Source organism: Panthera onca, chromosome A2 (assembly GCF_046562875.1).
Source record: "Panthera onca isolate mPanOnc1 chromosome A2, mPanOnc1 haplotype 2, whole genome shotgun sequence".
Classification (NCBI taxonomy): domain Eukaryota; kingdom Metazoa; phylum Chordata; class Mammalia; order Carnivora; family Felidae; genus Panthera; species Panthera onca.
Genome location: NC_138340.1, coordinates 79,489,231 through 79,517,187, shown reverse-complemented (window position 1 = coordinate 79,517,187; position 27,957 = coordinate 79,489,231). Strand labels below are relative to the sequence as shown.

The window sequence follows — 27,957 nt, the reverse complement described above, 5'->3', positions numbered from 1 at the left end:
GGACCATTATTTCCTTAACCTGGTCTTAATAAAAATTAATCCAGGGAATTCAGTTTAACCTTAGTTATCAGAACTTATTGTAGCCTCTGAAAAAGCTGGCTTTTCAATATCCCAAGCCTCTGTGATGGACTTCTCGACTCTATCTTCATTTATAAATGAACATGTAAATAACATTAAATACCACCGATAACAAACCTCAATGTACATAAAACGTTTCTTACATGGTTTGTTTCCTTTTCATAGCCTGGTTCACCGGGACCTGTACTTCCTGTCCAAGCACATGGGAAAATACTCACAAAAGCAGAGTCCCATTGGGAGGCCACAGTTACTGTGTCAGAAGCTGAGAACGGTGTTCACCTGAAAACAGAGCTCCAACAGAAACAGCTATTAAATAACACCCAAGCGCTTTCGAAGAATCCTCCTCAGCCACTCGTTCGAAGCTCATCCGAGCAACTTCCACAAAAGCTGCCTTCTGCGCCAGTGAAGTTGCACTGTCCTCCGTCCCCTCACGTAGAAAATCCTCCCAAATCATCGACACCTCACCCGCCGGTACAGCACGGTTATCTCTCACCAAAGCCCCCCGCCCAGCAGTTAGGGTCTCCCTATAGGCCTCATCACGCACAGTCACCTCAGGTGGGAACCCCTCAGCGAGAGCCTCAGAGAAATTTCTACCCCGCGGCACAGACCCTGCAAGCCAGCACTCAGCAGGCGACCTCCGGAGCGTTATATACGCAGACCCCCTCGGGACAATCTTCAGCCACCTACACCCAGTTCAACCAACAGAGTCTGAACAGCGCAGCTCCACCCCCTCCACCCCCTCCGCCCCCTTCTTCCTCGTCTTATTATCAAAACCAGCAGCCCTCTGCAAACTTTCAGAATTATAATCAGCTTAAAGGTGGGCTTTCCCAACAGACTGTGTTTGCGTCGGGACCAAATCAAGCACTTCCTGGCTCCGCGAGCCAGCAAACCGTCCCAGGACACCATGTTACTCCAGGGCATTTCTTGCCTTCTCAGAACCCCCCGATCCACCATCAGACTGCTGCCACCGTGGTCCCCCCACCACCCCCCCCACCCCCTGCCCCAGGACCGCACCTCGTCCAGCAGCCGAGCTCCCATCAGCAACACTCAGTGGCTCACGTGGTGGGGCCCGTTCACGCCGTCACCCCCGGGTCGCACATTCATTCGCAAACTGCGGGCCACCATTTGCCACCCCCCCCTCCGCCTCCTGGTCCCGCCCCTCATCACCACCCACCGCCCCATCCTTCCACGGGACTCCAAGGTCTGCCAGCACAACACCAGCATGTTGTCAACTCGGCGCCGCCTCCGCCACCGCCACCGCCACCTTCCAGTGTTTTGGCTTCTGGGCACCACACCTCGTCCGCTCAGGCCTTACACCACCCGCCTCATCAAGGACCTCCACTGTTTCCTTCAAGTGCTCATCCGGCCGTACCACCGTATCCCTCCCAAGCCACACACCACACCACTCTGGGGCCGGGACCCCAACACCAGCCTTCTGGAACAGGGCCGCATTGTCCGTTACCAGTCGCAGGGCCTCATCTCCAGCCCCAAGGACCAAACAGTATTCCAACACCTACTGCTTCAGGGTTCTGTCCTCATCCTGGCTCTGTGGCCCTGCCACACGGGGTTCAAGGACCCCAGCAGGCATCTCCAGTGCCTGGACAAATCCCGATTCACAGAGCGCAGGTGCCACCGACATTTCAGAACAATTACCACGGTTCAGGGTGGCATTAAAATGGACCCCAAAAACATTTTTTAAAATGTTCTGTAAGATAAACTGTATATTTCATATGTACCTGTTAAGGTACTTTTTAAAGCTTGTACATGAAACTTTGTATAAAAAAAAAAAAAACCAGTGCTCTTTCATTGTATTTTTCCCATTTTTGCTTTTTAAAATTCCTTAAAAGATGTGCTGTTAAGCCAGTATTAGGTATCTTTATTTTGTAAGTGAACATTCCAGCTGTTTTTCTGGCAGTAGATTTGATGCTACATGATCTTTCAATTTTATTGTTGCAGTTAAATTCATTTAGTGAATGTTTTCTATATTATTTCATACATACGCATTTAAGTACACAGCTAAGAAATGGCACTATGAGGATTTTCATTTTTCTTCCTGTCAGCAGTTCTGTGAGTGCATCTTAGATATAAAAAAAAAAAAATGCAATACAGATTTTTATAGTTTGGTGTGGACATGGCTCATTTTGTTTTATCGGTTATTTGCGAGCAAAATGTAATTTAATGTATAGATGATTTTTAACGTCTCCCGACACACTGTAAATACTGCATTTCCTTTGCGTATATAACTGCTTACAGCTTTTCTCATTGGATATATAGCGTTGTACATATGACAGGTCTTTGCAAAACTGTGTGATCTTTGTGAGAGTAGTACAGTATATGGCCTTTAATTTCTTTTTTATTTTAAATATACTGTCACATTGAAGCACTGGTTGGGCATTTTAATTCATGTTAATAAATCACAATTATGTCAGTTTTACCAGATTGTCCTGTACAACTTCTGAGATTGGAGTCTGTTCAAACAAGGGTCTTTTACAAAAAGTTACAGTTTTTCAGATGTAGTTTGTAAGGAGCCTTCCATTTTCTTTAGCGACCACCACCTCAGCAGTCATCAGGAAGCAGTAAGGGGTTGTTCCTATGATGTCCCTACTTGTCACTGTCGCAGGAACCAACTCACAGGAATCTACTCTGCTGTGGAGATGCTGTGCACATTTACTTCTATCTGACATCGTACAACGTGAGCCCGTATCATTAAAGCATCACACGTGATACAGTTAGAGCCCGTAAAATATGGAGTAGTTGACCTAAAAAACACACAAATATCTAACTTGTACACTTTAGAACATGCGTGACTGCAATGTCCTGATTAATCAAAATTATCTCTAAACCTTAAATTAACATTTATTATCTAGCTCTATAGTATTCAGGGAAAAAAAATACTTCGTTTTGGGTGTACAAAAGGAAAAGGAAGAAGGCGTTAGTTACCCTTAGAGTTCTCAAGTGAAATGAAAACAGCCTAGTGAACATTTTGCTGAAATAGGAAATGCTAGTTATTTTGGAAAAATAAATTCTGTCTTCTGCCTCTGAGGAGTATTAGTAATGACACGAATGCATTTTTCCAGTTTTCCCTAGTTGGCATAATTTGGCACAGCACAAAAATTCTGTGTGCTAGAGAAACAAGTGAACAGACTAAAAATGACTGGATAATATCTGGCAGTAATGAAAGTCACATTGCACACTTTTAACTCCCATTTCTTTTTGAAAATCAGCTAATAAGGGCACACTGAGCCACGTTTAGGGCTCAATTCTAATCAGCTTCAAGTTTTAAAAGAATTTAGGTCAACTTTGCCCTCCTTGACTTTAGCAAACAAAATTGTACTTCCCGTATTCACTAAAAAAACACTTGTCCAAGAAAAACATGGCTCTACATCACCCAGCCCAACGGTTTCCAAGAACAAAGGTTAACTATTAGCACAGCGAACAGCATTATTCAAACTCTTTAAAGGACTGTCCTCCTAAGGATTTAGGATTCCTCAGTTACAAATTGGCCTACTACACAAATCATGTATAGAGAAACTTTTCTATGAACTGTAGGATCTTACATAATTCCTCGACTTCTCGATGAAGAACACACATACTCCCAAATACTGTCCTCTACCAAAATTTCATTGAAGTCATAAAAAAAAAAAAAAAAAATGGACAATTTAAAAGCGGAATTTAAGGAATAATCCCAGCTGTGGATACAAACTGAAGTTATCTGCCCAAGGACAGTGGTTTGTCCTGTTAACTGTTAAGTATAATCCAGGCACAGGAAGAAGTCAGTAAATCACTTTTCAGCTAAAAAGTCTAGGCTTTTCTGAAGCCCCTGTATCTGTTGTTTTTTTTTTAAGCCTTTGGGCAGTTCTAATTTCCAGCCAGCCAGCCTCTCACATCTGCTATCATCATGTATGTGGTCCACTGCTTGTCCTTCTCCATGAAGGCCTGATGTGGACCAGAGGGGAAAAGCAGGACGTTCACTAGAACGTCCAAGCCGGCTGCAGTGTTCTGTATAACCAGCGCTTCTCGCTCGGCTTGTATGTATTCTTTATCCTCAAGCCACCAGGTTCCCGCCAAAAAAAACATACTATACCTAATACAAACATCTATTCCTTCTAGAACATTTTTTTTTTTTTTAACATTGTACACCAGTTAGGCTCTTATTAGGGACAGGTCTTTACAAAATTCGTAACAATCTAGTTTATTTTCTAACATGAGCTCCAATTGCATTAGACACATTTCATTCAAGTGTGCTATAACCCTGATACAAATTCTTCAGTTAGGGGAAGATGAAGACATACTTTGTGGTTCTTGTAAGAACGGATCCTACGGAAACTGTGTCTGCAGCAACCATCCGTCGTAGAACCTACGTGGTAACCTACAGCCTCCTCGGAAAACCTCAGCATGCACGTTTCATAAGTGGTTCTGTTGCACCTCACAGCGGTATGTGATTACCATGCTAACTCCTAAAGGACTGTGTCTTGTTCCCTCACAGTGAAAACTGGTAAAAAGAAGAAAATCTGCAATGCTCAAACACTATGTCATTAGTATGGATTTCATGGAACACGAAGAGGAATCACTGAAATTCTAGGCAGTGAATCTGTACTACAGCAGCTCTTCGAAAGCCATATTCTACTCTTACAACACAATGAATGATTTCCATGTACTAAATAAGCCTTAATGCATGTTGTGCGACTACATTTCCTGCAATAAGGATGTTGATACTTCCTTTAGTTTGGGTCACACTGCACTAAAAGGAGAGCACATGTTTGTTGATTCTATCACTTCAAATATAGGCCAATGACCAAGGCAATGTCTGGAAAAAAAAAAACCAAAACACTTTAATTTTTAAGACAACCGCAAGCACCTCAAACAATGGATTATTATTACAACACTTGTTATCTTTTCACAATCTAGTTATTGCAAAGGCATATGGATAAATGTTAATGGACAAAGTCAAGAAAAACGAGGCACCTTAATGAATGTAAAATTTTTTAAAAACCTGACATTCAACCCACTGACTTCTAAAAGAGGCTAAATACACCTCTGTAGATTACATTCTAAAATCGTATTGCCTACTATGGTTTGTGTCCTGGATTCTAAAACTTTAAGGAAATGCATAAACAAAATTGTGTGCAGCCTGCAAAGGGAAAATCATTTTCTCAACTTCAATACATGGGAAGACAATGAGAAAGCTCAGAAAATTGTTATAGCCACGCATATAACTGCCTATGGAATGAACGTGGTCCCTGTTACCTCTGAGACGTTAGGGTCGTGCCCACTGCACCGCTAACTGTACATACCACACCTTGGTTTTGGAGAAACACAAGTAAGCTTTTCCAAAAAACTATATATATATACATACGTGTATATATATATGTGTGTGTGTGTGTGTGTGTGTGTGTATACGTATGTATATACATACGTGTGTATGTGTGTATATATATATATTTCTAATTCCACACACTGCACATGGTTTTTGTTGTCCGATTTAATCTATGCAGAGTTTAACTTACAGTGTTTGGAGGACGCAACACCACATGGTACCGGGCCATCACATTTTTAAAGGGAAATTGCTCTTTTTCCTTAAAAGTACTTTTAAAAATATGCAAAAATATGAATGAGAGTGCTAAAACTATAGTACGTATTTTCGAATGAAAGCATGTCTTTTCTTGCTTTAAAGTGCCATATAGGGAATGACATAACTCAGAGCCACTTTGTTTAAAATCCAATGTAAAAGGGCTGTTATGGAATGAAAAGTCTGCACAGCTCCTGGGAGCAGTTCAAGTCCGCTACATGCAACTCAGGCTACAAAGCACTCAAGACTTGGTAGCTTTTCTGAAATTTGAGTCCCCATCCCATATTTAATGGAAATTAACATTTACAGGGTGCATTTACATACACTATAATACAGGAATGATGTCCCTTTGCCAGAAGATAAAATTGTACATTTCCTTGCTATTTCTTGGTTCCAACTTGATAATTTCTTAAGATTGTAAATTATATAGTACTCAGCTAAAATATTTCTTCATAAATAGTTACAAAACCTGCCAAAACACAAGGGGGAAAGTATTTTTCGCTCAAAAAAAAAAGACTGACATTTGAATGTCACACAAGAAACAATGCTTAGAGACATGTTATTGTTTCCAGAAGAAAGTGGGTCAGTAAACTACTAAGCTGAAGACAAAGACTACCTTTCCCCAGGATCACAGTGCACAAAAAGCAGAATGTCAAACAACAGTACCTCAAAGCAAAATAAAGGTCTGAGGATGAAGCCAGCTCGCTTGTAATCCCGTTAGAGAATGAGAGTCACCGTTTAGGTCCAATGTACTGGAAAACATTTGCTAGCTCAGAATGCTCTACTGGTAGGATCTGCTAAGAATTCAACCAAGGATGCCGAAGGCATTCGCCAGCCGAGGCTCGTTTTTCTGGAACCATTTCTAACATTGGGATCAGGAAATCTGTAAACTGTGCAGCATCTTCGTGGGGCCAGCCATACTTTTCCACAAGGACATCAAAGAGGCTCCAGGGCTTCAGCTTGGTGATATGCCGCAGTTCTCCTACGGGGAAGAAACAGGCAGTGTCAAGGAAGCTCCACACGCGCATTTCCCATTGGTGGTCTGGCCAGGTTTTCAGTGAAGCGGACACCTACCTGCCCAACACTAGGCAACACCAAAGGCCGGCTTCCCCCCAAGCAGTGACCATGAAAGGTCTTTGTGGCCGTGTTATTTTGCGTAAGCTTGACAAATGCAAACAAGGGGTTCGCTGAAAGGGGAACAGTTCGTTCGAATCAGTTCCAGGTTTTTTTAAGTAAGTAGAGGTGCTGAGTCCCCCAGGGTGGTTTTTTTTTTTTTTTTTTTAAGTTTATTATTATTGAGTAAGCTCTATAACCCAACGTGGGGATTGAACTCAGGACCCTGATATCAAGAGTCACAGACTCCACCGGCTGAGCCAGCAGGGCACCACACCCGGAATGTTTTCATTTGCAAAGACTGACAAAGGCACTCTCCCTCCAATGTGGGATCTTCTGCAATTTGTAAATTTGCTTAGAAAAAGCTTTAAGAAACACACTACATAAACTCCTTGGATCATTATTTCTGCATGTGACCATGCAAAGAAAAAGGGAGTCCTTCCGTCTAGAAATGTGCTGTTGAAGAGAAGTTTCTTGGATGGCGCAGGTGTACTTTAGCTCACTAATCCAATATGGCAGCTGCTAGCTAGATGTGACTACCGAGCCCTGGAAATGTTACCAGTGCGACTGAGGAACTGAAGTTTTAATTTGTTTAAACAGCCACAATTAGCCACTGGCTCCTGTACCAGACAACACAGCTCTAGAGGCCAAGGTGAACCAAACACCACTCAATTCCACACACTGGCTGTAAAATCTAAGAGATCAGAACATCAAATCTTGAACATGTGCTAGTTGCACCACAGAAACCATAGGTTACGAGGAGCCCCAACCAACACAACAGAACAACCAACGATCTAGTAAATGGTCTGAAAACTAGGACAGCCTTTTTCATAATAGGAAAAAAAAGCTGATTTAAATCAAACTGCCAAAAGGTCAGGATACCTTTCATTAGGATTAATTCCTTTTCTCTTCCCGTTAGAAATGTTCACAGGATGCCCCTCCCCTGTAGGCAGAGAGGCCTCCCCTGCGGGTGGCAGAGACAAGGAAGGGCTGCCCGGGGCCCGCTCCCCGCTCCCCCCGCACAGGCACAGCTCTGGGCTCAGAGTGCTGGCCGGTCCTGCTGAGGCAGGCACCCCACATGTAGCCCCACACGAGGGCCAGCTGTCCTCTCCTCTTCCACTTGCTCTGTCCACCCACCAAGCCAGGTGTCTCATGGTGTGTATTAAGAGATGCTTCCTTACTAGGTCTTCTCAGGAGGCCTGGTCTGTTTCACCCGTTTACGCATCTCAATTTAGACCACTCTCCTCTTTCTTTAATCACAAAGAAAATAAAAGAACCTTACAGAAAAGTACAAAAACAGAAGGAGAAATGACCTGTAATCCCACCCACTAGGATTTTTTTCTCTCAGCCTCCACTCTCTCTTAATTATATTCCTGTGAACCGGTATGTCTACAGAGTTGCAATCGTCACACGCACCAGATCTGGGATAAACAGAACTTTACGGAATGTTTCTTGTTGGAGGGATGTTGTGCAAAGTAAACGGAGGACGGAGTTCAGCATGGCTTACAGACTGTAGGTCAGCTCTGTTTTGGGGAGGGGAGTAGAGAAAGGGCCATCTGAGAGGAGAAAGTGTTTCCTCCTGTAGAAGGAAGACTGTGTCCATGAGAACAGAGTCTGAGCAATGGCTCAAAGCTCATCCCCTTTAATCTGGAAATTCCAGCTCTGGAAATCCAGCCTAAGAAAATAAACCCTGGCACCACCCTCCCAATCCCCCCAGCCCCCACCCACCCACCACGCATACTTGCAAAATCACAGGTGCTCAGTGACAGGAGAACCGTAGTTACAGAAACAAACCATGATACGTCAACCTGATGAATACTATTTCATATTACTTGGGAACATGGAGGGAAATTATATGGCCCAGCGTCTGGTACTAAAAGAAGAATAGAAGAGAATGATCACAAGAGTAACCTTCAAAGCGCCCTTCAAGATGGAAAACAGGTACCCCCCCAAACAGCAGCTTTGTTAGAAGGTGGCTTCTCTCTCTGCATCTTCCGTAATACAGCTCTCCTTGGCTTACAGAGACCGTGGAGCTCACCAGAGCAAGGTTTGCAGGAAACTAAGAAAGTTCACATGGAACATTCCAAAACGTGTCCTCTGGAAGGGGGAGAGAACTTCACGGACCTTCATCTCTTCTGACCTGGAACGAACACTCCCCGAGGTTGCAAATGAACATAATAGCTGAGAAGCACAGTCCGATCAGAACATTGAGGGATCTATTTCGGAGGGGGCCAGTTTAAAATCCATCAACAGGCATGAAATTAGGTTCAATCTTCCATGAAAAGAGAGAAGCGTTACCACAACAGCTGCCTTAAAATCTGCATAGTAACAGTGATGAGAACAACACAAGCTGAAAGGCCCCGAAAATCTATTTATTCAGACCTAACTAGCTATAAACTGATAAAAACATTTGCAAAGAACCGACTGGAACACCTAACACACTTTGACCAGGTAATCAATCCCACACACAAAAAAACCTGTGGGCGAAGACGCTGTCTGTAACGCGAGCATATGCAGCAGGCACAGTAACCCTCAGCTCCGATCGGTACACGTGCCCGACACCGCTACCGTGACAACCCCGAAGTGCCACCTCGAAGAACAAGCATATGCCTTATGGAGACAGGTGGAAAAACTGATGCCAAGAAAAAACACAGGAAATAAACTTGCCTAGGCCCTATGATTCCATGTACAAACTCTTAGGCTCAATTCAATAAGAAACAAGTCTCACAAATGGTTGCTAAAGGCTCTTTAATAACAAGCCCTCAACTCCCAAACGTGCACATCCACCGCTAGGACAGGCTCGTCCCATGAGCAGGGACCCTGTCCCCTCCCCAGCTCCAGCCTCGTGAATGGCCACCTCTGCTACCACAACTCAGAATACAAAATGAAATAAGAAAACGCTTGAGAGACTGTTTTTCGCTATCTGCTCCTATTGTACAAGTGGCTCCTGGACAAGTTAACAAATTTTTACCTTGACAACTTCTCTCTCAGGCAAGTATACCAAGATATGTTCCACTGCAACACATTCTGCAAATAACCAGACACTTAATAGTGAAAGACTTTACCGTTTAAACCGTCTCCTTCCTTTCCTTCCTAAAGAACGCTGAGTACCACTTTGTCTCTCCTCGGGAGCCCAGCAAGGCCAGATGGACGACCCTGCCCTCAGCAGCCCCTCATGCTCCTAATCCGCCCTGGAGGCAGAGTCACCTTGACAGAGCCCAGGAAAACAGACAGAAACAGGCCCCAAGGGAGGGCTCCTTCACCTGCCAAGTCAAGGCTTTGGGACCTGCTACTGTACTCGCCAGGCCCAGATTATCAGAGTGCTTTTTAAGGAAAAAAGTTAAGTACTTCCATCAGACTTCTCCTGAATATCATTTTAAGAGATCTGTGAGAAGGGAAATACTTTATTTTGTTCATTGAAATTGTAATATTCCAGAATTAAGCATATAAGCATATAGGAGTCTATGAGGGAAATCCTTGTACTGTATTTCAGGGAATACTGGTAACTAGAAAAGAAACCATGATATAAAATAGATTCAGATAAATTTCACGGCATATATAGATAGGAAACCTGTCCACAAATACTGGTACAAGCAAGACACAAAACTAGAAATTTGAAGAAATTCCTACAAATTTGTAGGTCAATATCTGAGTTCAGTATCTGTATAAGCCTTACCCCCAACAAATACAAAAATTAACTCAAAATGGATCACAGCCCAAAGCCTAAGAACTAAAACTATAAATTCTTAGTAGAAAACAGAATAATCTCTGGGACTTAGAAGCAGGAAATGGTTTCTTAGATGTGACATCAAAAGCACAAATAACAAAAACAAGTAACAAAGGAAAAAGTAGAAGACTGGACTTCATCAAAATTTAAGTTTTATACTTCAACTATCACACGTGATTTAAGAGAAGTTAAAACAGGGGCACCTGGATGGCTCAGTCAGTTAAGCGTCCAGCTCTTATTTTCGGCTCAGGTCATGATCTCACAGGTTGGTGAGACTGAACCCCCCCACTGGGCTCTGTGCTGACAGTGCAGAGCCTGCCTGGGACTCTCTCTCCCTCTCTCTGCCCCTCCCCCACGCGGGCTCCCCCCGCCCCTCTCTTTTTTCCTCTCAAAATAAATAAATCAATAAATAAAGTTTAAAAAAAGAGAGAGAAGTAAAAACAGGTCCATCCACAAGTTTGTACAATAGTCACAGTAGCGTTCTTCATGAGCCAAAAAGCAGACACCCACATATCCATCAACTGGTGAGTGAAGCAACCAAACATGGTCTCTCCACACGTCAAAAGCAGAGTACAGACACATGCACCCAAGTGCATGAGCCCTGAAACACCGGAACACATGGAAGAAACCATCACAAAGTCCATACACTGTAGGATTCCATCCACATGGAATGTCCAGAACAGAGAAACCCAGAGAGAGAGAAGACCAGCAGCTGCCAGGGGTCAGGGGGAAAGAAACCAGAATGAGTGCTAATGGGCAAAGGATTGGTTTCTTGTCGAGAATAAAAATATTCTGAAATTAGACAGTGGTGACGGCTACATAATTCAGGAACATTCTAAAAACTACTCGATTGTACGCTTTAAAAGGGTGAATTGTACGGTATGTAGATTACATCTGAATAAAGCTGGAACAAAAGCTTAAAAAACTGGAACAAAGCTTAAAACAAAGTAATAGCTTTAAAAGAATCCCAACACTGCGTTAATGCACGCAGTAAAAATACACACTAATCATGATAAACGACAGGAATATGTGGGATGAACTAACTAGAACTGAACACCTGAGAGCAATAATTTCATTACTTTTTCTGCATCATATGCTCAAATTCAAAATGAAATGATTAAAATGCTAGTTTCAGACTTACGATCAGCTGTGGCCTGTGGTCTGTTATTTTCCAAAATGTCTCTGTGGTGTGCCCAGTGTCCCTCCGGTCTGCCTCCAGGGCACCGCACCATCCCTACCGTACCCTCCCACCTTGCACCCCGACCCTAGCAGGGGAGGGCCTTAGACCACGCAAGCCTTCAAACAGGGCCCTGTGTGCGGGCGTGCGGGTGCCACGAGGGCCGTCCTGGGCCAAGGGGGACACAGTGTCACCTGCTTCTGGCTCTCCAGAAAGGAGGACTCAACACAGCTTCATGTTTCTAGTCTGAAGTTATTTTCTGTGACTACAGGGCACCGGGCTGTGGGGAATCCCGCACCAAAAAGACAGACCGGGGTCCTGATCTCACAGAGGGTACTCACAACTCACAAGTGATGCTTAAAGTGAAACTGTATTAAAAAGTGTATTAAAGTACACGTTTTAAAAGTTTTAGACTCACTAGTGCGAAGAACCTTTTCTAGTCATTTGCACAGGGCCCGGCTCATGGGGAGATCAGCCCCACGCATCCCCAAGGTGGCATCGTGCCAAGGCCTGGCACCTGCCACCTGCCTGTGCAGTCAGCAAACCGCGGCGACCGACGGGCTTCACCACCTGAGGCCTAGATGATGAACGGGACAGCGCCAGCCTACATGGGCCCAAAGCCCACAGCGGGCTTCGCTCTTCACACAAGTAAGAGAATCTGTTGATGTGGGGGATTCTGGAGGGGAGTTGAAATCGTTCTAACAAGTTTCATCTCAAACACTAAAAACGAAGACTGCAGAACAAAGCCCTATCACAGGGGGCGTGTCGGCATTGCACCGCAAATGCTCTGCATGGGTTTTCTTGGTTTTTTTGGTTTTTTTTTGTTTTTTTTTAAGTTTATTTATTTTGAGAGAGAGAGAGAGCATGAGCAGGGGAAGGGCAGAGAGAAGGAGAGAAACCCAAGTAGGCTCATCAGTGTGGAGCCTTATGTGGGGCTCGATCCCACAAACTGTGAGATCGTGACCTGAGCTGAAACCTGGTGTTGGATGCTTCACTGACTGAGCCACCCGGGTGCCCTGTCTGCACAGGCTTCTTGCATGCTTTGAACTGCACTTAAGGTCTCTGGTCCAACACACAACAGATCACTCTCACACGTTCCAGCCCACGTGACGCCCTTCCCTAGAATCAAACCGTTTTTTTTAAAAAAATTACTCTGATATTTCCAACAGTAAGTTTTACTAAAACGATGGCCACTCATGTGTCGACAGAACGTCTGTTCAGCAATGTGGGACGGTGCACTCCTGCCTGCACTGTTTTTGCTACATCACCTGACAAGCACTGGGACACTTCCTGGGGACAAGTTGCACTCCATCCCGGTTGCTATCACAAAATACAACCAAAATGAGTGGCTTATAAATAAGAATGAATTTATTCCCCACAGTCGTGGAGGCTGGCAGTCTGAGATCCGGCTGCCAGCAGGGCTGGGTCCCAACACGAGGGCCCCCTTCCGGGTCACAGACCCTCTCGTGTCCTCTGTATGGGGTAAGGGAGTGGTCTGGGATCTGTTCTGTAAGGGCACTAATCCCAACCAGGAGGGCTCTACCCTCATGGCCTTATGTTCTCTCCAAAGGCCCCCACCTCCTAATACTAACACTTTTGGGGGTTAGGATTCCCACACATGAATTTGGGGGGGGCGGGGGACACACACACCTCAGACCCTAACAGGATAGAAGCAGGGGCAGAATGCACAGAGGTGCTTACTTCTAGTGGGGCACATCTTCATACACTGGTGAAAAGGATTTTTGTGAAAGACACTTGGTGGCTAATGTCCACACCCAGAGGAGTTAACCTGCTGGTTATCAAACTGTAGCAGGATGAGAACAGTAACTACCTTCCTTTGCCAAAACATCCAGCTTGCGTGGAAAATTCCCAGCTAAGGAATGACTGTTCAGACTAGTAACAATCATTTTACCCAGAGTTGTACGTTAAGAAGAGGTCACTTAGCTGTGCTTGGTTTTTAGCTTTAACACACAGACCCCATGCTCTTCCTCACAGGCATCAGGGTGAGGATGTGGCCTGGGTCTCCCGCAGGAGGACAAAGAGCAGGGTAGGGTGCTGCTCACTCCCTCTCAATCGTTGGCTATTTTCCAAGGGGATGCAAGCAAATTAATAACAGCTTCTGATTTTGCTTTTCTGTCAGTTCTGGCATGCAGGCACTTAAAAAATGTTAACAGATACATTTAAGATCTCCTTACTTCCAAATTGTATATCTGCACACATTCCTTAGGTGGGGCATGCCAAAACCCATCTTTTATGTAACAAATCATTCCTCTCATCCTGGGGGACATGGTAAAATCTATTTTCATGACACGCCCTCATTCATCAAAATATTATTTCTGTGACTTTTGTAAAAGCCCTAAATCCCTTCTGATCTCCACTTATTATAAATAAACAATGATCAGGAAAGGACTTGGGTCCCAATTCCCAATCACTTGCCTAGTCAGAAATTCTCCCTCATATCCAAATGAAGGGGAAAGGACTCTAGTTACCACAGTAACACTGAATCACAATGCGTCTGGTCTGTCTTTACCAAGGAGGCCAAATGTATTTCGACCCTGGTCACCTTCCAACAAGCTCCCTGGCGGAGCCCGTGCATGCAGGCCCTAAAGCGCATGTGCAGTAATAACGGGACGCTGCAGCAGCACGGTCCCAGGCAAGCACTCTGTACCCCCGTCGGGGAGCAGGCAGTGGTCACGCACAGACTCCGAGCGGCCCCAGGAGCAGGGCTGCTGACAGGAAGGCTGACAGGAACGCCGCCTTCCGGCCTGAAGGGCTACACGCAGGGAGCTCTGAGCAGAGCCACCTGCTATGCGGCATCAGTTCATCAGCATCGCTGGTCAGCCCCCCCCCCCCCCACCACCCCGCTCAAAGACAGCACCTGCTGACGGGGTGAGGAGGGGCTTCGGGGCTGGTACCCAGCAGGTGCCATCCCTGGGAGCCACGCCCAACTGGCACCAAGAGCCTCAGAGCACTGCCTCTGGGAACGAACCTGATCCCAGGCCAGTGGACAAGCAGGACTTCACCTCCTCAGCATTCGGGTCCCCTCCTGCAGTGCGTGTCCCTCTTCCTCCCCGCTGTGCATAGATAGTAAGCGGTGCCCAACCCACAGACGCTGCGCCGGGAAAACTGCAGAGCCCAGGCCTTCTGAGAAGCTCCTCGCTGCAGAGGAAAAACTCCGTGTGGCTTTACTGGCTGTTGGTCCTCTGTGCCTGATGCCGGAACCTGTCCGTCGGCCTGTGGCGGATTCTCTGTTCGGCTGACAGAGCAGGTGCTGAGTAAGGTCCAGCGCCCTCCAGTGCCCATCCCCTCCCTAGAGCATCAGCAGGTCAGCCATGTCCCCTACTTCATGACAGAGTAGGCTGCTAGCTCTTGGCCACCCTCCCCTCCAAGCCTCCACCTGACAGTGGTGATGGCTGCGGCTGGGGGTTCACTGCAAGTCCAGCCAAGTCCTCCCAGGGGCCAGGCCATCTCTCACAGGCCGTGAAAACACTCTGAAATGTGGAAGAAGGGCCCTGCCTTGATTAAAACAAGTCACGCTGAATCCCAAGCCACAGTAATCCAGAGCCTTCCCTTGCTTCAGCCCTTCAACCATTTTTAAGAAGTTTCCTACGGAAACTTAGCCCACTCTCTCAGCAATACTGCCGTCTAGAAGTCCATCGTGTTTAGAGCAGTTCCTTTCCTGTTTACAACTCTGCCTCAGCAAATGTGACATGAGCTACTAGGGTGCCACGTGCTGCGTAGGAAATGGAAGGTGCAGAGATGACATGACAGGACGTGCCCAGCCTCACACCATGCTGTCACAGAACAGAGCTCAGTGGCAAAGCCATTCTATTAGCCTCAAGCCTACTTGGGCCCACGTGTGAGGGGAACCATAACCTTGCTCATGAGACCCAGACTCAAAGTCCAGGTGGGTCTTCAGAACCAAAATCGACACAGGTTGTCTGAACAGCAGTTTTTCCTGACCATCTTTTTTCCCTGTGATAAGCCTCTAAAGGTAGTAAGAAAATAACTGCATCTAGTTACACATTTCAGAGGCTGCCCATGGGGTGGTCCTAGGAAAGCCAGGAGCAGTGGTCGCTGTGCTCAGAGTAAGTGGAACAGGAAACTGCCGGCTTCGGCACAGCATGTTCTCAAGTCTTGCGCATTTAACGGGGATGTGTAATTTAAAGGAGGGAACAAGGACTGGGTGGCTGGACATCACCAAAGGGTATAATAAGGATTTATGACTCTAGAAGAATACCTTATCTCATAGGAAAATAAAAAGTCAAAGCCAGTTCTCCAAATCTGACTAAAGCAGAAAGCGATAGAGCATGTTGGACTTTCAGAAATTTCTAGAAACTCCACATCCTACTCAAACCAACTTTAAAAGTTCTTTATTAAAGGGGGTACAACTGCTCCCTCTCACTGCCAAAAAAAAATTCAAGCTGGAAAAACATAATTAAGAGGTCCAACATGCTCACACAAAACAATATGGTGCCGGGAAGGGGTTCTTTAAAAATAAATTCCTGGCGCCTTTTTACTAAAGTAAATCAACTATTAATGCAATGTGAATAGTGCAGGGGAGAAGAGAACGTCATTTCTCAGAGAAGGGGGCACAGGGTCTCAGCAGCCCGCGCCCACATCATAAGGAGCTCAGACATGCCCAGCAGGACACAGAGGGACGCTCACAAAGTCCTGTCCCCAGGCTGCCTCTACTCCATGGCAAAAACACTCAGGCTCCACGAACAACATGAGAAATGGAAAGAGAAGTCTAGCTGGTTTCTAAAAACCACTTAAACTCCTTTTCACAAATCCGTGAATACACAGACTGGGCTTAGATTAGGAGAGGAGAGGGCAGGGAGGAGACTGAGGGTTCCGGGAAGTGGTAGTCTTACAAAATCCGTACTCCACAGATGGGAGATGGTTCAAGCTTATTTCTCGAGAGCTTTCTTCGGCAGAATTCCCCAGCTGTAACAAGGTCCAGGTCTTTCTCCACTGCCCAAACGTGAATGCACAATTTCTCCCTTTGGGAGAGGATTATGCTGAAAATTAGTGTTGCATAAATACCGTTACCTTTTCTGGTGAAAAACTCCTTGGAATATTTTCCCAACATAGCGTATTTTCGAGGGACTTTCCCCAGCAGTTCAATGATCAATGCTATGTGATCTGCATTGGGAAACATTGCCAGCAAAACAGAAACACACGACAGTTTAATCAGTACACTGCATGCAGACACTGCTACCGCCCGCGCAGACAGAAACAGAGCGCGACCTGTATGATCCAAGCACAGGCTCTGCCAGTGCCGCCGGATGCACAGGGAGACCGTGGCAAGGTCAAGTGCAGTCTTCCCTGTCAACTTTTAAATCAGCACAGGAATTTTGCTAGGTTGCCTTTCCAATTTAGGAGAAATGTCTGCCATCATTCGCGCTACAATCAGTAGTGCTATCCCGTTTCTGTCTGCATCGTGGCGCTTTTCAAAAAGAAGAGGTACTACCTCTGCGATTGAAGAATTCCCGAGAATATTTTCCAGATAGAGCAAAGTGCCTTGGGATACTGCCTAGCAGCTCTATGATGTGGGCTATGTGGTCTATGGAGGAGAGAAAAACAGGACATGGGAATGGGAGGGGCAAAGGGAAGGATGGGATAAAAGAAGAGGGAAAAAAATTGAAATTAGTAAAAAATCAGAAATAGATTCAAATCAACAATGTCTGCAGCACATCCATGCAGAGGCTTCTGGGGCTGGCAGGCCTCAGGCACCATCTGGAACATCGGACGGTGACTGATGCCAGCTCACCCCTGGCCACCCCAGCACTGTAAGCAAATAAGCATGGAGATGGTCAGCTTTACAGATGGAATTCAGGCCAGAATTCCCAGGTTTTCAACTCAGCTCCCCGACAGGACAGTGAAATGGGCAGATCGGTGGACAAAAGGACCACAGAGAAGCCTCGGGGGTCGCAGAGCCTGTCCTTCCCTGGCTGCTGAGCACCAGGCCGAGGCCAGCAGGAAGGAGAGGCGGCCCCGGGCCAAGGGCAGAGCTGCCCGTCCACTGTGCCTGAGGGGGCTTCAAGCTCAGGGGAAAGCATCTCGACTAGGCGTTTGAAAACCAAAACACAGCTCTATTTCGGTAGGGAAACACAATACTCTCCAGAAGCTCAGGCCTCTCAGGAGGCCCAGCCTGAGGTATTTGGCAGGCGGCAATACTCACCTTCATCCCTGGAATAGTCTTCCCCAGAATGCGGTTCAAACAAATAATCTCCCGTTGCCAGCTCAAATGCCTAGGACACAACAGATGACATGCTAAGCACTTCAAAGACACTGGCCCCCGAGGCAGCAACTTTCTCTCCTTATACAAGAGACCCACGTTTTCCGAGGACCTGATCAAACCCAAGAGCCTTCTAAAAGAGCTCAACACCAACTTTTTTCTTTCAACTCTGAACTTCCTAAAAGTTCAAAGAAGCTTCAGAAATTTTCCTACATTCCCTTTACTGGAGGATGTAAAGGCTATGTCCTCTTCTCATTTTGTGAGAAGCACAGCGACAAGCAGCTGTGTGCAGGCCCGGGGGGAGGGGAACGTGTTCCAGCTCTGGATGGTGGGACCAGGACTCAGGCCTGCCCTCCCCCACGCAGGCTCATCGGGTCCCTGGAAAGCGGGCACTGCCGCTCTCTTGAAGCAAAGACCCTCGTGCCTTGGTAACCAGGAGCTATTTTCAGCATCTCATCAATTCTGCCACTTCTGACTCAAGCAAAGGAAAACCTCGAGCCAAACAGAAGGCTCTGAGCCCTGGGCCCGGAGGAGCCAGGTGAGGAGGGCAAGGAGGGCTGGCCTGCCTCTAGGGCTACCACTACCCCCAGCATGCCCTTTGTTTCCATTTCTGCCACACACTCTTCTCCCCTTGTTCTAAAAAAAAAGAACAAAAAAAAGCTCAGGACCATGGGTTTAATTTGCTAATGTTATAGAAAGATGGCAACTGCTATTGCTCTGCCGATGGAATACCACGTTTAAAAAAATTTTTTTTTTGTTTTTTAAAGGAAAAGGCTAAATCCTATTTTTGGTTTTTCTATACTTACTTCTATTTTGTATTGGATCTTGTGGTTCTGAAAGGTGCTCAGGGGCCTGGACCTCTGTCACAGATGCCTGCGGATCAGGGCCCTCCTCTGATGAACCCCACCCGATGAACCATCACCGCACCCACCCATTTCCTCCTTCTGTTCATGACCAGAGTGGGTCAGGAGGGGGTCTCCTAGCACTGTCTTTAACAAACCGAAGGTGGACGCACTCAGGCCAGGACCACATCTCTTCACCATTTTGTTTGTTTGTTTGTTTGTTTATTTAAAGAAAGGAGGGCAGTGGGGTGACAAGGTGGCTGTCAGCTGCCCCATGAGAGCATTGGTGCATGAACTCAGGATCCCGCAGGACACGGACATGCCCATCCCAGCCCATCCCAGCACCGAGTAAGCTGGTCAGGCAGGCGCAGCAGGGCCAGGGAAAGTCCTTACGGGGGGCCTCTCCTCTCTATCCAACCTCACATCTGGCCACAAATCCAAGGGGAAAATTGAACAGTCAGAAGGGTCTTCCCCGCCCAGGACACAACTAACATATATACACATATATACATACATATATGTGTATGTATGTATATATACATACATACAACTAAGCAGCCTACAAGCCATGAGGAAAGGGTGAAACCCTAATGGAGAAGAAGCCACTGCGGATGCTCCATGGAGAGGGCCACGGCTACTCCTTAACCCTCCCCTGAGAACTCTCTCTCCTCACACATTCTCAAACACATTTCAATCAGGTTGAATTTATTTCTTACAGCCTAACACTAAGGTAGGTCAACTGAGTGTTCTTTGAAAGACGACTGTTTCGATTAGCACCCACGTGTTTCCAATGAAACACTCAAGTCAAAGAAGCCTACACAGAAATGGTTTAAAACAGAAAAGGAAGGGGCGCCTGGGTGGCTCAGTCGGTTAAGCGTCCGACTTCAGCTCAGGTCACGATCTCGCAGTCCGTGAGTTCAAGCCCCGCATCGGGCTCTGGGCTGATGGCTCAGAGCCTGGAGCCTGCTTCCGATTCTGTGTCTCCCTCTCTCTGCCCCTCCCCCGTTCATGCTCTGTCTCTCTCTGTCTCAAAAATGAATAAACGTTAAAAAAAAAAAAAATTAAAAAATTAAAAATTAAAAAAAAAAAAAAAAACAGAAAAGGAAGATGTGAGGGAAGATGGGGGCTCATGTGTATGTCATCTGGTCCCAGTTCTCTGGGGAGTGACAAGACTTCCTTAACAGGAAGGCCACATGTGACAGAGCTGATGCAGAAATTCCGATGGAAATGTGGGCCCTCATGCTTCATGACCTGCCTTCACGCCGGTTAAAGATTACCACCTTCAACTCCGTAGGTTACTCCTGATATAATCTCTATTGTTACTGTTTTAATACTTGGGATTTTTCATGCTTGGGAATCTTGGATTCCTTCGTCTGTACTTGACCAGACCCCCTTGGGAGACGTTCCCCTGGAGCAAACTCTGTTCTCAGGTCCTGGGGAGACCAGACACCTCTTTCTTGAAATGCCCTCCCCCCCACACCAAGTACCCGATTCTGAATAAATAAGGTCACCTATTCTTTCTGTGATGGGACAAGTGCTGAACAAGTGAACTTTGCCAGTCTGCCTTTTCTTATTTCTAGGGCACTGACTATGGCTTATCGCGGAGCCTGTAGACGTTACCTGCTCTGGGCCTGTGACACACAAGTGCACAGCAATCGATGCCTCGGCCCACGCAGAATTTTTAGATTACATACACTTACGTTGGGAGGGGCCCCAAGACTCAAGAAAAGGAAAAGAGGTTCAATGGGACACATATCTCAGTTTCTCTGCCTCATTCTGGTGCTTTCCTCCGGCTCTAAGAGCCCTCCTCCACGATGAGAGCAAAGACACCAGCTGACACGCAGGAGCTCGTGACCCCAGTAGGGCCTCTGCAAGTCTTCATGCCATTTATGCCATCAAAGGACTCCAGGCCTCACCACCAAGAACAACTAGAGCTTTAGTATAGACTGGAATTATGAATTTAATATAATATTATGTTTCTAAACTTCGACAAAAGGACAGGAGTGGAGAAACACCGCCTCGTGTTTACCAGGTTGTCTGAGAAGAACAGAAGGGGACCTCTCAGCCTTGGCCTTCAGGGATGGGAGGTGGGGGTGGGGAACGACGGCTTGCCCCCCATCCAGAACAATCACGCTTCCAACATCTGACTCATTAAAACAACAACAACCTGTAAGTGGCCTTTGAGGCAACGAGGGAGCTTATGCTTCCTCTGAGGGGAGCAGGAGGCAGGAGAAAGGAGATGGTCTCTAGCACTGTGCACAGCAGCAGGAGTGGCCAGGGTGTGAAGACTGTGTGGAGGGGCGAGTCCTAATCTAATGGAAGGCAAGACAGACAACCTGGTATAAAATCGCACTGAGCTCCACCATTATTCTCCTGTCTCTGTGATCTTGTCCTATTTTTCCGGTTATATCACCAAAATTTAACACCCCAAATTAGAAGCACAGGATTTCAGAGTTGAAAGAGCTCTTGGAGTCTAATTCAGGGCCCCTCCTGTGTTGCTGGGGACAAGTAAGGCCTGACCTCACCACATCCTGGAATGGAACATTTCTCCCCCGAAGCTCCAATTTTTGAAAGTGCTCCCTTCCTACTGACCTAACCTCTGCTTCCCACCGTGTCCGGGCCCTCCGCCCCCTCCTGCCCTCTGGACCTCACTCCTCTCTGCACAGCAGCCTCCAAATTCAAAGCAGCCATCACATGCCCACCAATCTTTTCAACTGTTCTTTTCCATGTCTCACACAGCAAAGACTGAAGTTTTTGATACTCACTGAAAAACTTAATTTTAAAAATTATCTGGTATTATTTGTCAGAGCAACGTGGGACCAGAAAGGCACGATGTTTCCAATCTGTTTGGCCACATCTGTTGCCTCAGATCTTGATAATTTTACACAAACAACTACTATTTTTCCATATTGTCCAGCACCATGCTTCTTGCTGTAGCACCAGGGGACATATGATACAGCAAACTCAGAAGAATTGTTAATCTTTGAATAACAGACAATTACATATATTGCCTGTTGCTCTTTTTAGTGAGAAGAAAAGTGCCAAGCTTTACACACACAGTCTTTCATTTTAAATATATCAGAGAATTTGGGGGGTGGGGGGGTGGAATAAGAAAAACATGAAATAGCACCCCCTTTTCCATACACACACACACACACACACACACACACACACACACACACATACACACACACCCTTCCAGCACGTGACCACAAAGCACAACCCACTTAGAGGAAAGTGCTGAACTGGCTAGGAAACAGGGCCAAGAAAGAGAAACTGAAATCGGCTTATGGAAGAGGGCCAGAGGGCCCACTGGTGCTCATCAATTCACAGGTCAGCAGCAAGTGAGAAAATGATGCGCTGGTGAGGGCCAGGGGAGGGTCCAGACACAAGTAAACCCGCGATGCAGCCCAAACCAGTATGACGCACAGTGGGGAGAGGCGTCCTGAGACCCCGAGAAAAAACATCTCCGTCTTCTCTATGGGAACAGACTCCATCAAAGGGACTATGGGCGGCGGCTGATGTCTCAGAAATCAGTGGACAGCCCACAACAACAAGCCAGAATATTCTCGAGATTTGGCCTTATATATAAAGGAGGAGAGATTAAACACTGGTGTGTGGGGAAATCCTTTCCTTGTCAGTAAGGATAGAAGGTCTGTCAGAGGTCACTGAGAAGGGCTCCCGCCTTTCGACCTCAGACAATCTTTCCTGAAGACGCCGCTGTCTCATCCTCCTCCACGGCACGAGGGAAGGGTACAGCCCACAATCTTTCAGAAACCAGACAGAATTACTTGAAGCCATTTTGCCACCGCAGAGGAGGCTGTGATTCCTAGGGGTGGTGGGCCGAAGAGGGCCTTGAGTAGAGGTCGTCTGTCCCAAGACCAAAGCAGGCTAAACCCTAGAACACGTCTGAGAAGAATTCTTCCAACTCTCAAGGCGCTCAAGACAGCAACCTTGCCCTCACTCATCCCACAGCAGACGTACTCCGCAGTCGGGAAAACTCAGACCACACGTACTGGTGAGACTGTCCCATGATAAGCGCTGCGGGATGGGCCTTTACGTGGAAGGAAATGGCCAAGGCCGTTCTTACCATGCATGCTGTGCTCCAAATGTCAGCAGGTGTGCTGTAACCTGCCCCTATTAAAACCTCTATGGATCTATACTGACGCGTCTGGATGTCTTCTGTGAAGTGTTTATGCTGGAAGGGAACACACTGTATTAGTACGGAGGAAAAAAGACATGCAAAAAGGAAAAAAAAAAGCGTCTTCTAATCCATGATCATGACCAAAACGCTCTAGAAAGAAAACTTTACTTACCACCCAACAAGCATTTCCCAGGTCGGCAATTTTAACTCTAATTTTATCTGCGTTCCGTGGATCCAGGGGGTTCACCAACAAGTCGGCCGCCCGGGTTTTTGCTGGCATGAGCAAACAGCGAGACAGTTAGTACTTGGGAGGGGTGGCTTGCGTCTGTGCACACAGTGTCTGCCGGGCACAGTCTCCTTTTCTAGGAAAGTGATGGGAGGATCATTTAGGCCTGGAGCCCTGCAAGTTGAACTCAACAGAATTTGAAATTCTTGGTCTCCATCCCCGGAAGATATTTCACAAGAGAGAGCACACTGGGCTGCCCAGAGACCTCACCGGCTCCGCCTTGCCCTTTCTCCTTATATTGCTGATTCTGCCACCTCTAGGATGACCCTACTCTGCTCCCTTCTGCATCTTTCCAGCTGCTCATCGCATCAGAGCCCATAGAGAACCACATCTATCTTGGTGTGTTACTACATGAAGTAGAGACAACATGTTCCCAGATGGCCAATCCCTTTCTAGGTGACACACACTTCACCTGGTAGCCACATCTCCTACCTCTCCTGCTTGGGCTGAGCACAGAGACCTCAAAGGTTAGATGATGGCTGGTTAACAAAGACAGATTACAGGCCAGGACTAATCAGTTTGGGTTTAGCTTTGGACAAGTAACGCTCCACAACAGAGGTCTCCTGAGGCCACCTGGGCCACAGGGCAAACCGCTGAGGTCCCTCCCAAACTTATCAAATACTCAGGCCACTCTTAAGCCCAGTGACCCCGAGAGAATCTCAACAGTGGACACAGGGCTACACTTCTCAGGGTTCCTGGGGCCAGAAGAGCTTTATGGACAAGCCTACATCATGCCCATATTGGGCAGGGTTAACCAGGGGGCAAGTGACAAAGAAAACTAACTTGGAGAGACCCAGACAGGAAATCCTGAAGTGACTGAGCATCTTCCTCAAACCTTAAAATGACTTATAAGCTCCAATTTCTGGAAGGGATGAGATGTAACCATGGTTCTTACTAATGGAGAAGTAATTCTGAGATGGTATTTACAGACTAAACAGAAAAGTCCACTCAATGCAGAACATCAAATACCCTTTCATCCGCTCAGAGCTGGGCACTGCTAAAACAAACCAAACCTCCTTTTGGGTACACCCACACCGTGGAGCCACAGTGCTCAGGGGGCTCTGATTTCTGGGCATCCCTCCCAGGAGCGGGGGCACCTACAGAACTCCCCAGGAGGGGCCAGAGGATGCAGAGAGAGCTCTGGCCAACATCTTAGCCCCCAAGCCCCACTCCTCCGGCTTGTGGGTTAATGTGGGTGGGCCAGCCTCACATGTCCCCTTTTTGCCATCTGCCCTATGACCACATTCCTCTTTTTAAGGATGCCGATCCACTGTGGACTTTGCCAAAGGCAGTCTGAGCTGGCAGAACAAAGACAGGAACTCGGAAACGACGAGACGGAAAGAAGCACAGAGACCCACACGAGGAGGCAAACTGGATACAGTGATTGAAGGATGGGAAGAAACAGAGCTTCAGGAGAAACAAAAACACTGACCCAGTGGACAGACAGGCAGCACCAGAAACGGCCAGATGAATCCCTCACGTCACTCAATCAAGGAGACTCAGCAGGCAAGAAAATGGAATTCGAGGTTTACAGAACCGGATTCAAGTGGACGTTTCAATACCAACAAAGTTGTGAGACTCTGGAAAGTGACCTAACTCCATGAGGCTCAGTGCTCAAGAAAGAAGCGGAAGGGGCCACGCCACACACCCCCTCCAAACTGACCAGCCAACCCAGTGGCCTGGGAGAGCGGGGGGCTCCACCGGTGCTGGGACCAGCCAGACTACACTCCCCGCCCCAGGCTGGGGCTGCCTCTGGCCAGAATCAAAGCTCCACCAGCAGAGAGCAGGCAGAGGGGGAGGGGAGGCCAAACACTTGAGATCAAAGGTCTAAGGAAGAAGAGGGTAAGCCTCCAGTTCTGACTGAGAGTAAGTGGTGCCCAGTGCCTGAGGGTGCGAGTGTAGGGAGGCATCTGGAAGTGCCACCAGTGTCCTAAAGACATTCCCCGGGAGCTGCACGAATCAATGAAGCCAGAGGAGATCTGGCCTGAAAAGACGCATCATCACACATGTTCAATACGGTTTCTTTGTATTTAACACCCCTCATTCTTGATCACTAAACAAGGTCTCTTTGGTGACAGGCTGTTACCCTCCTGGTTCAGGTCTGTAAACGGTGACCCCGCTCACAGCGCATCCCAAATGATACCAGGGAGTTCATCTCAGAACTTGAACTGTACAGGAACACAAACGAGGTAAAAGACAATCTACTTGGTATATCCGACTTCCTTTACTCAGTGTGATAATTACCTGACCGCAACCCTCAAAACAGCCCATTTAAACAACAGGCACTTGCCAGGGACTAACACCAACTCTGCTTTGCCTGGGACTCAAATCATCTCGGCTCGCTGAGTCATTATTGTGGTCACCTCTCACGGCTCTTCCTAATGCTCTGCCTCTTCCAACGAGGGAATGAAAAGTGGGGATACGTCACTTCATGAAGGACGGGGCTCTTAACTCGTCTCCGGTGGCCCGGGGTCTGAGCGACACTACTCATTCCATGTGAAGCTATCCTAGAAACTAGTAAGATAGCTGTGGGTGGTGCCTCCAAGGGACGAGACCGCCATCATCACTTACGTGCAAGGCACTGTGCTAGGCTAGTGCAGACTCTCTATGGTTTGAGGCGTCCCTCCAATAAACACACGAATACCTTCTCTGCACCCAGAGATTCAACACCAGGCCCCGGGAGATCTAATACCTGAGCCTGGCCCGTTCATTCACCGAGTATTTACAGAGTCCCTTCTGTGTGCTGTCTCGGCACTGGGACCAGCATGAACAAGGCATGCAGGGTCCCCCCTCCACACCCCAAGTTAGGAAACTCATGCACTGGGGGGTGGGGTGGGGAGATGGGGAATATGGATAATAAAGTAAAAATGAAGGAGTCACACACCATGTCAGGTGGCTCTAAATGCAAAGAAGAAAAACAAAGCAAAGAAAGGAGGCGGACAATGATGAGGGTGTTCAGGGGAGGTCTTTTCTCAGAAGGTGACTCTGAGGAGAGGCCTGAACTAAGGGAGGCGTGGAGAGAGAGGGGCCCTCAGCAGAGGAGACAGCAAGTGCAAATGCAAAGTGCAAAGAGGGAGAATCAGCAAGGGGCGGGGGGGTGCGGGGGGAGAGACAAGGCCAGAGAGAGAGCTGCCAGGAAATGGCCTGCAGAGAGCTTGCAGGCTTTAGAGTGACGCCCCGCACTGTTATTCTGAAGGGAAATGCACTGCAGGTCCTTCTGGAGGGAAAGGGAGGGAAGAGGACAGGGTGTGCCCTAAGGAGGACAGGCTAGGCAGAAAGAGTCACAGCGAGGGCAGCACGGGGCCCATATTACAGCAGCTGGTGCAAGGTCTGGCAGTGATCTGGGTCCCCACCAAGTGGCAGTGAGTACCTTGCAGGTAAAGCCAGCAAGACCAGATGGGACGGGCCAAGATACATGCTATGGCTCCAAAGCTAATAATCCCAGAGGAATCCTGCCTCCTCAGCCTTTAGTGGCTCCCCAGTCACTCCAGGGAATAGTCTGCATCCTTCAGCCTGGAGGGTGAGTTCTTCTGGCCTGACTTTTCCTTCTCCTAACGTGTGTGCCCTGGTCTAATGACAAGGATCTACACCAGCTCCAAACATGGCTTGTTTCTCTTGCCTCGTGTTCATGCAGTGGTAGATGGCCAACTACGAGCCTCTGGGCCCCACTCCTTCCACGCAGGAAATGAACCCCTCCCGTCCAGGAGGCAGCCCACCATTACCAAACGACCAAGCTGGAAACCAAAACTGAGTGCCTCCAAACAAATGAGTGGGTAAGGAGATCCTGACCCTGCTGCGTACCTAGAATTTCACAATACTGAAAAGGTCTGCTTGGTGAGAGACTTGGGTCAAAGTGAAAAATAGACCTGCTATTTCTCCCCAATGTGAGATGTTCGTACAAGAGAACTGGTGCTGGGAATGAATACAGTTTTGATGGTGAATGGAGACAGGTGGCACAAAGGTAAGTGGAGAAGGAAAAATACCCAGATTATCACTGATTTGATCGCTTGTTACTCAATAAATGTTTATCACAGCACTGAGTTGGATGCAAAGGATACAAGGATAAAAGCACACAGCGCTCCCAATGATTTTACATCATGGCGAGGAAAAGATGATGGAAACAGTGAGCATGCAGTTAAGTAAAGCATGACCGGTAGGTAAAGGGGGGAAGGGAACAGGACCGCGTGGGAAGCGATGCAGGGTTAGCATTTGTACCAGCCGGCAAAAGAATAAAAGTTGACCGAGAGAATGGGCAGTGGAGAAAGGGGAAGAGACACTCCCAGCAGGAAGAAAGGCAGACGCAAAGGTACAGAAGAGCGAACATGCCATTTACACACAGACGCTCTTCGTCAGGTCTTGAAAATAAACCGGGAAATAGCTACGCTATACTTAACGACTGCAAAACCTTTTCATGGTTTACTCCTTCAATAAAAAGTGTCTGAACGTTCATCTCAGTAGACACCTATTCATCAATGTCACATATCTCTGTTCCTACATTACATACATGATAAAAGGTAAACAAACACTAATAACAGAAACTACCAGAAGACATGGTTGACTCCAGCCTGGGGCAGGGAAGGTATGAACTCGGGACATGGTTCCAGAAAGAGAGGAAGCAGCAAAGAGCAATGGGATTGTGATAAAAGGACAGAAGAGACCATTCGAAGAGGCTCATGTGGACCAAACTGAGGACAATTCCAGCATCAGGAAACAAGAAGCTGTGAATGATTACAAGACATAACCCAAAGCAGTAATTAAGAGCAAAGGAACCCATGAGCGC

The 27,957-nt window shown here is 47.1% G+C and overlaps 2 protein-coding genes across 29 annotated transcripts in view; one reads left to right on the top strand and one right to left on the bottom strand.

Annotated features, from left to right (window-relative positions):
• The window catches only part of KMT2E (lysine methyltransferase 2E (inactive)), a 100,755-nt gene extending 98,243 nt beyond the window's left edge, over positions 1 to 2,512 (top strand). For all 5 annotated transcript variants that reach the window (XM_078442550.1, XM_060633786.2, XM_078442548.1 and 2 more), the window contains one exon: positions 244 to 2,512. In XM_078442550.1, coding sequence (XP_078298676.1) covers positions 244 to 1,752 — 1,509 coding nt within the window. In that variant the 3' untranslated portion in view covers positions 1,753 to 2,512. The remainder of the gene's footprint in view (positions 1 to 243) is intronic.
• Positions 1 to 27,957, bottom strand: part of SRPK2 (SRSF protein kinase 2) — a 393,623-nt gene that overhangs the window by 133,102 nt on the left and 232,564 nt on the right. For 13 of the 24 annotated variants that reach the window (XM_060633812.3, XM_060633816.3, XM_060633818.3 and 10 more), the window contains 6 exons: positions 23,064 to 23,164; positions 22,838 to 22,945; positions 17,849 to 17,918; positions 17,138 to 17,230; positions 16,717 to 16,809; positions 6,190 to 6,629 (listed from right to left, as the gene is read on the bottom strand). In XM_060633812.3, the coding sequence (XP_060489795.1) occupies positions 6,445 to 6,629; positions 16,717 to 16,809; positions 17,138 to 17,230; positions 17,849 to 17,918; positions 22,838 to 22,945; positions 23,064 to 23,164 (650 nt within the window). In that variant the 3' untranslated portion in view covers positions 6,190 to 6,444. Of the gene's footprint in view, positions 1 to 2,453; positions 2,838 to 6,189; positions 6,630 to 6,721; positions 6,835 to 8,493; positions 9,788 to 14,656; positions 14,921 to 16,716; positions 16,810 to 17,137; positions 17,231 to 17,848; positions 17,919 to 22,837; positions 22,946 to 23,063; positions 23,165 to 27,957 lie in introns of those variants that run through there. The other 11 variants (XM_060633807.2, XM_060633813.2, XM_060633822.3 and 8 more) reach the window with 9 other exon arrangements.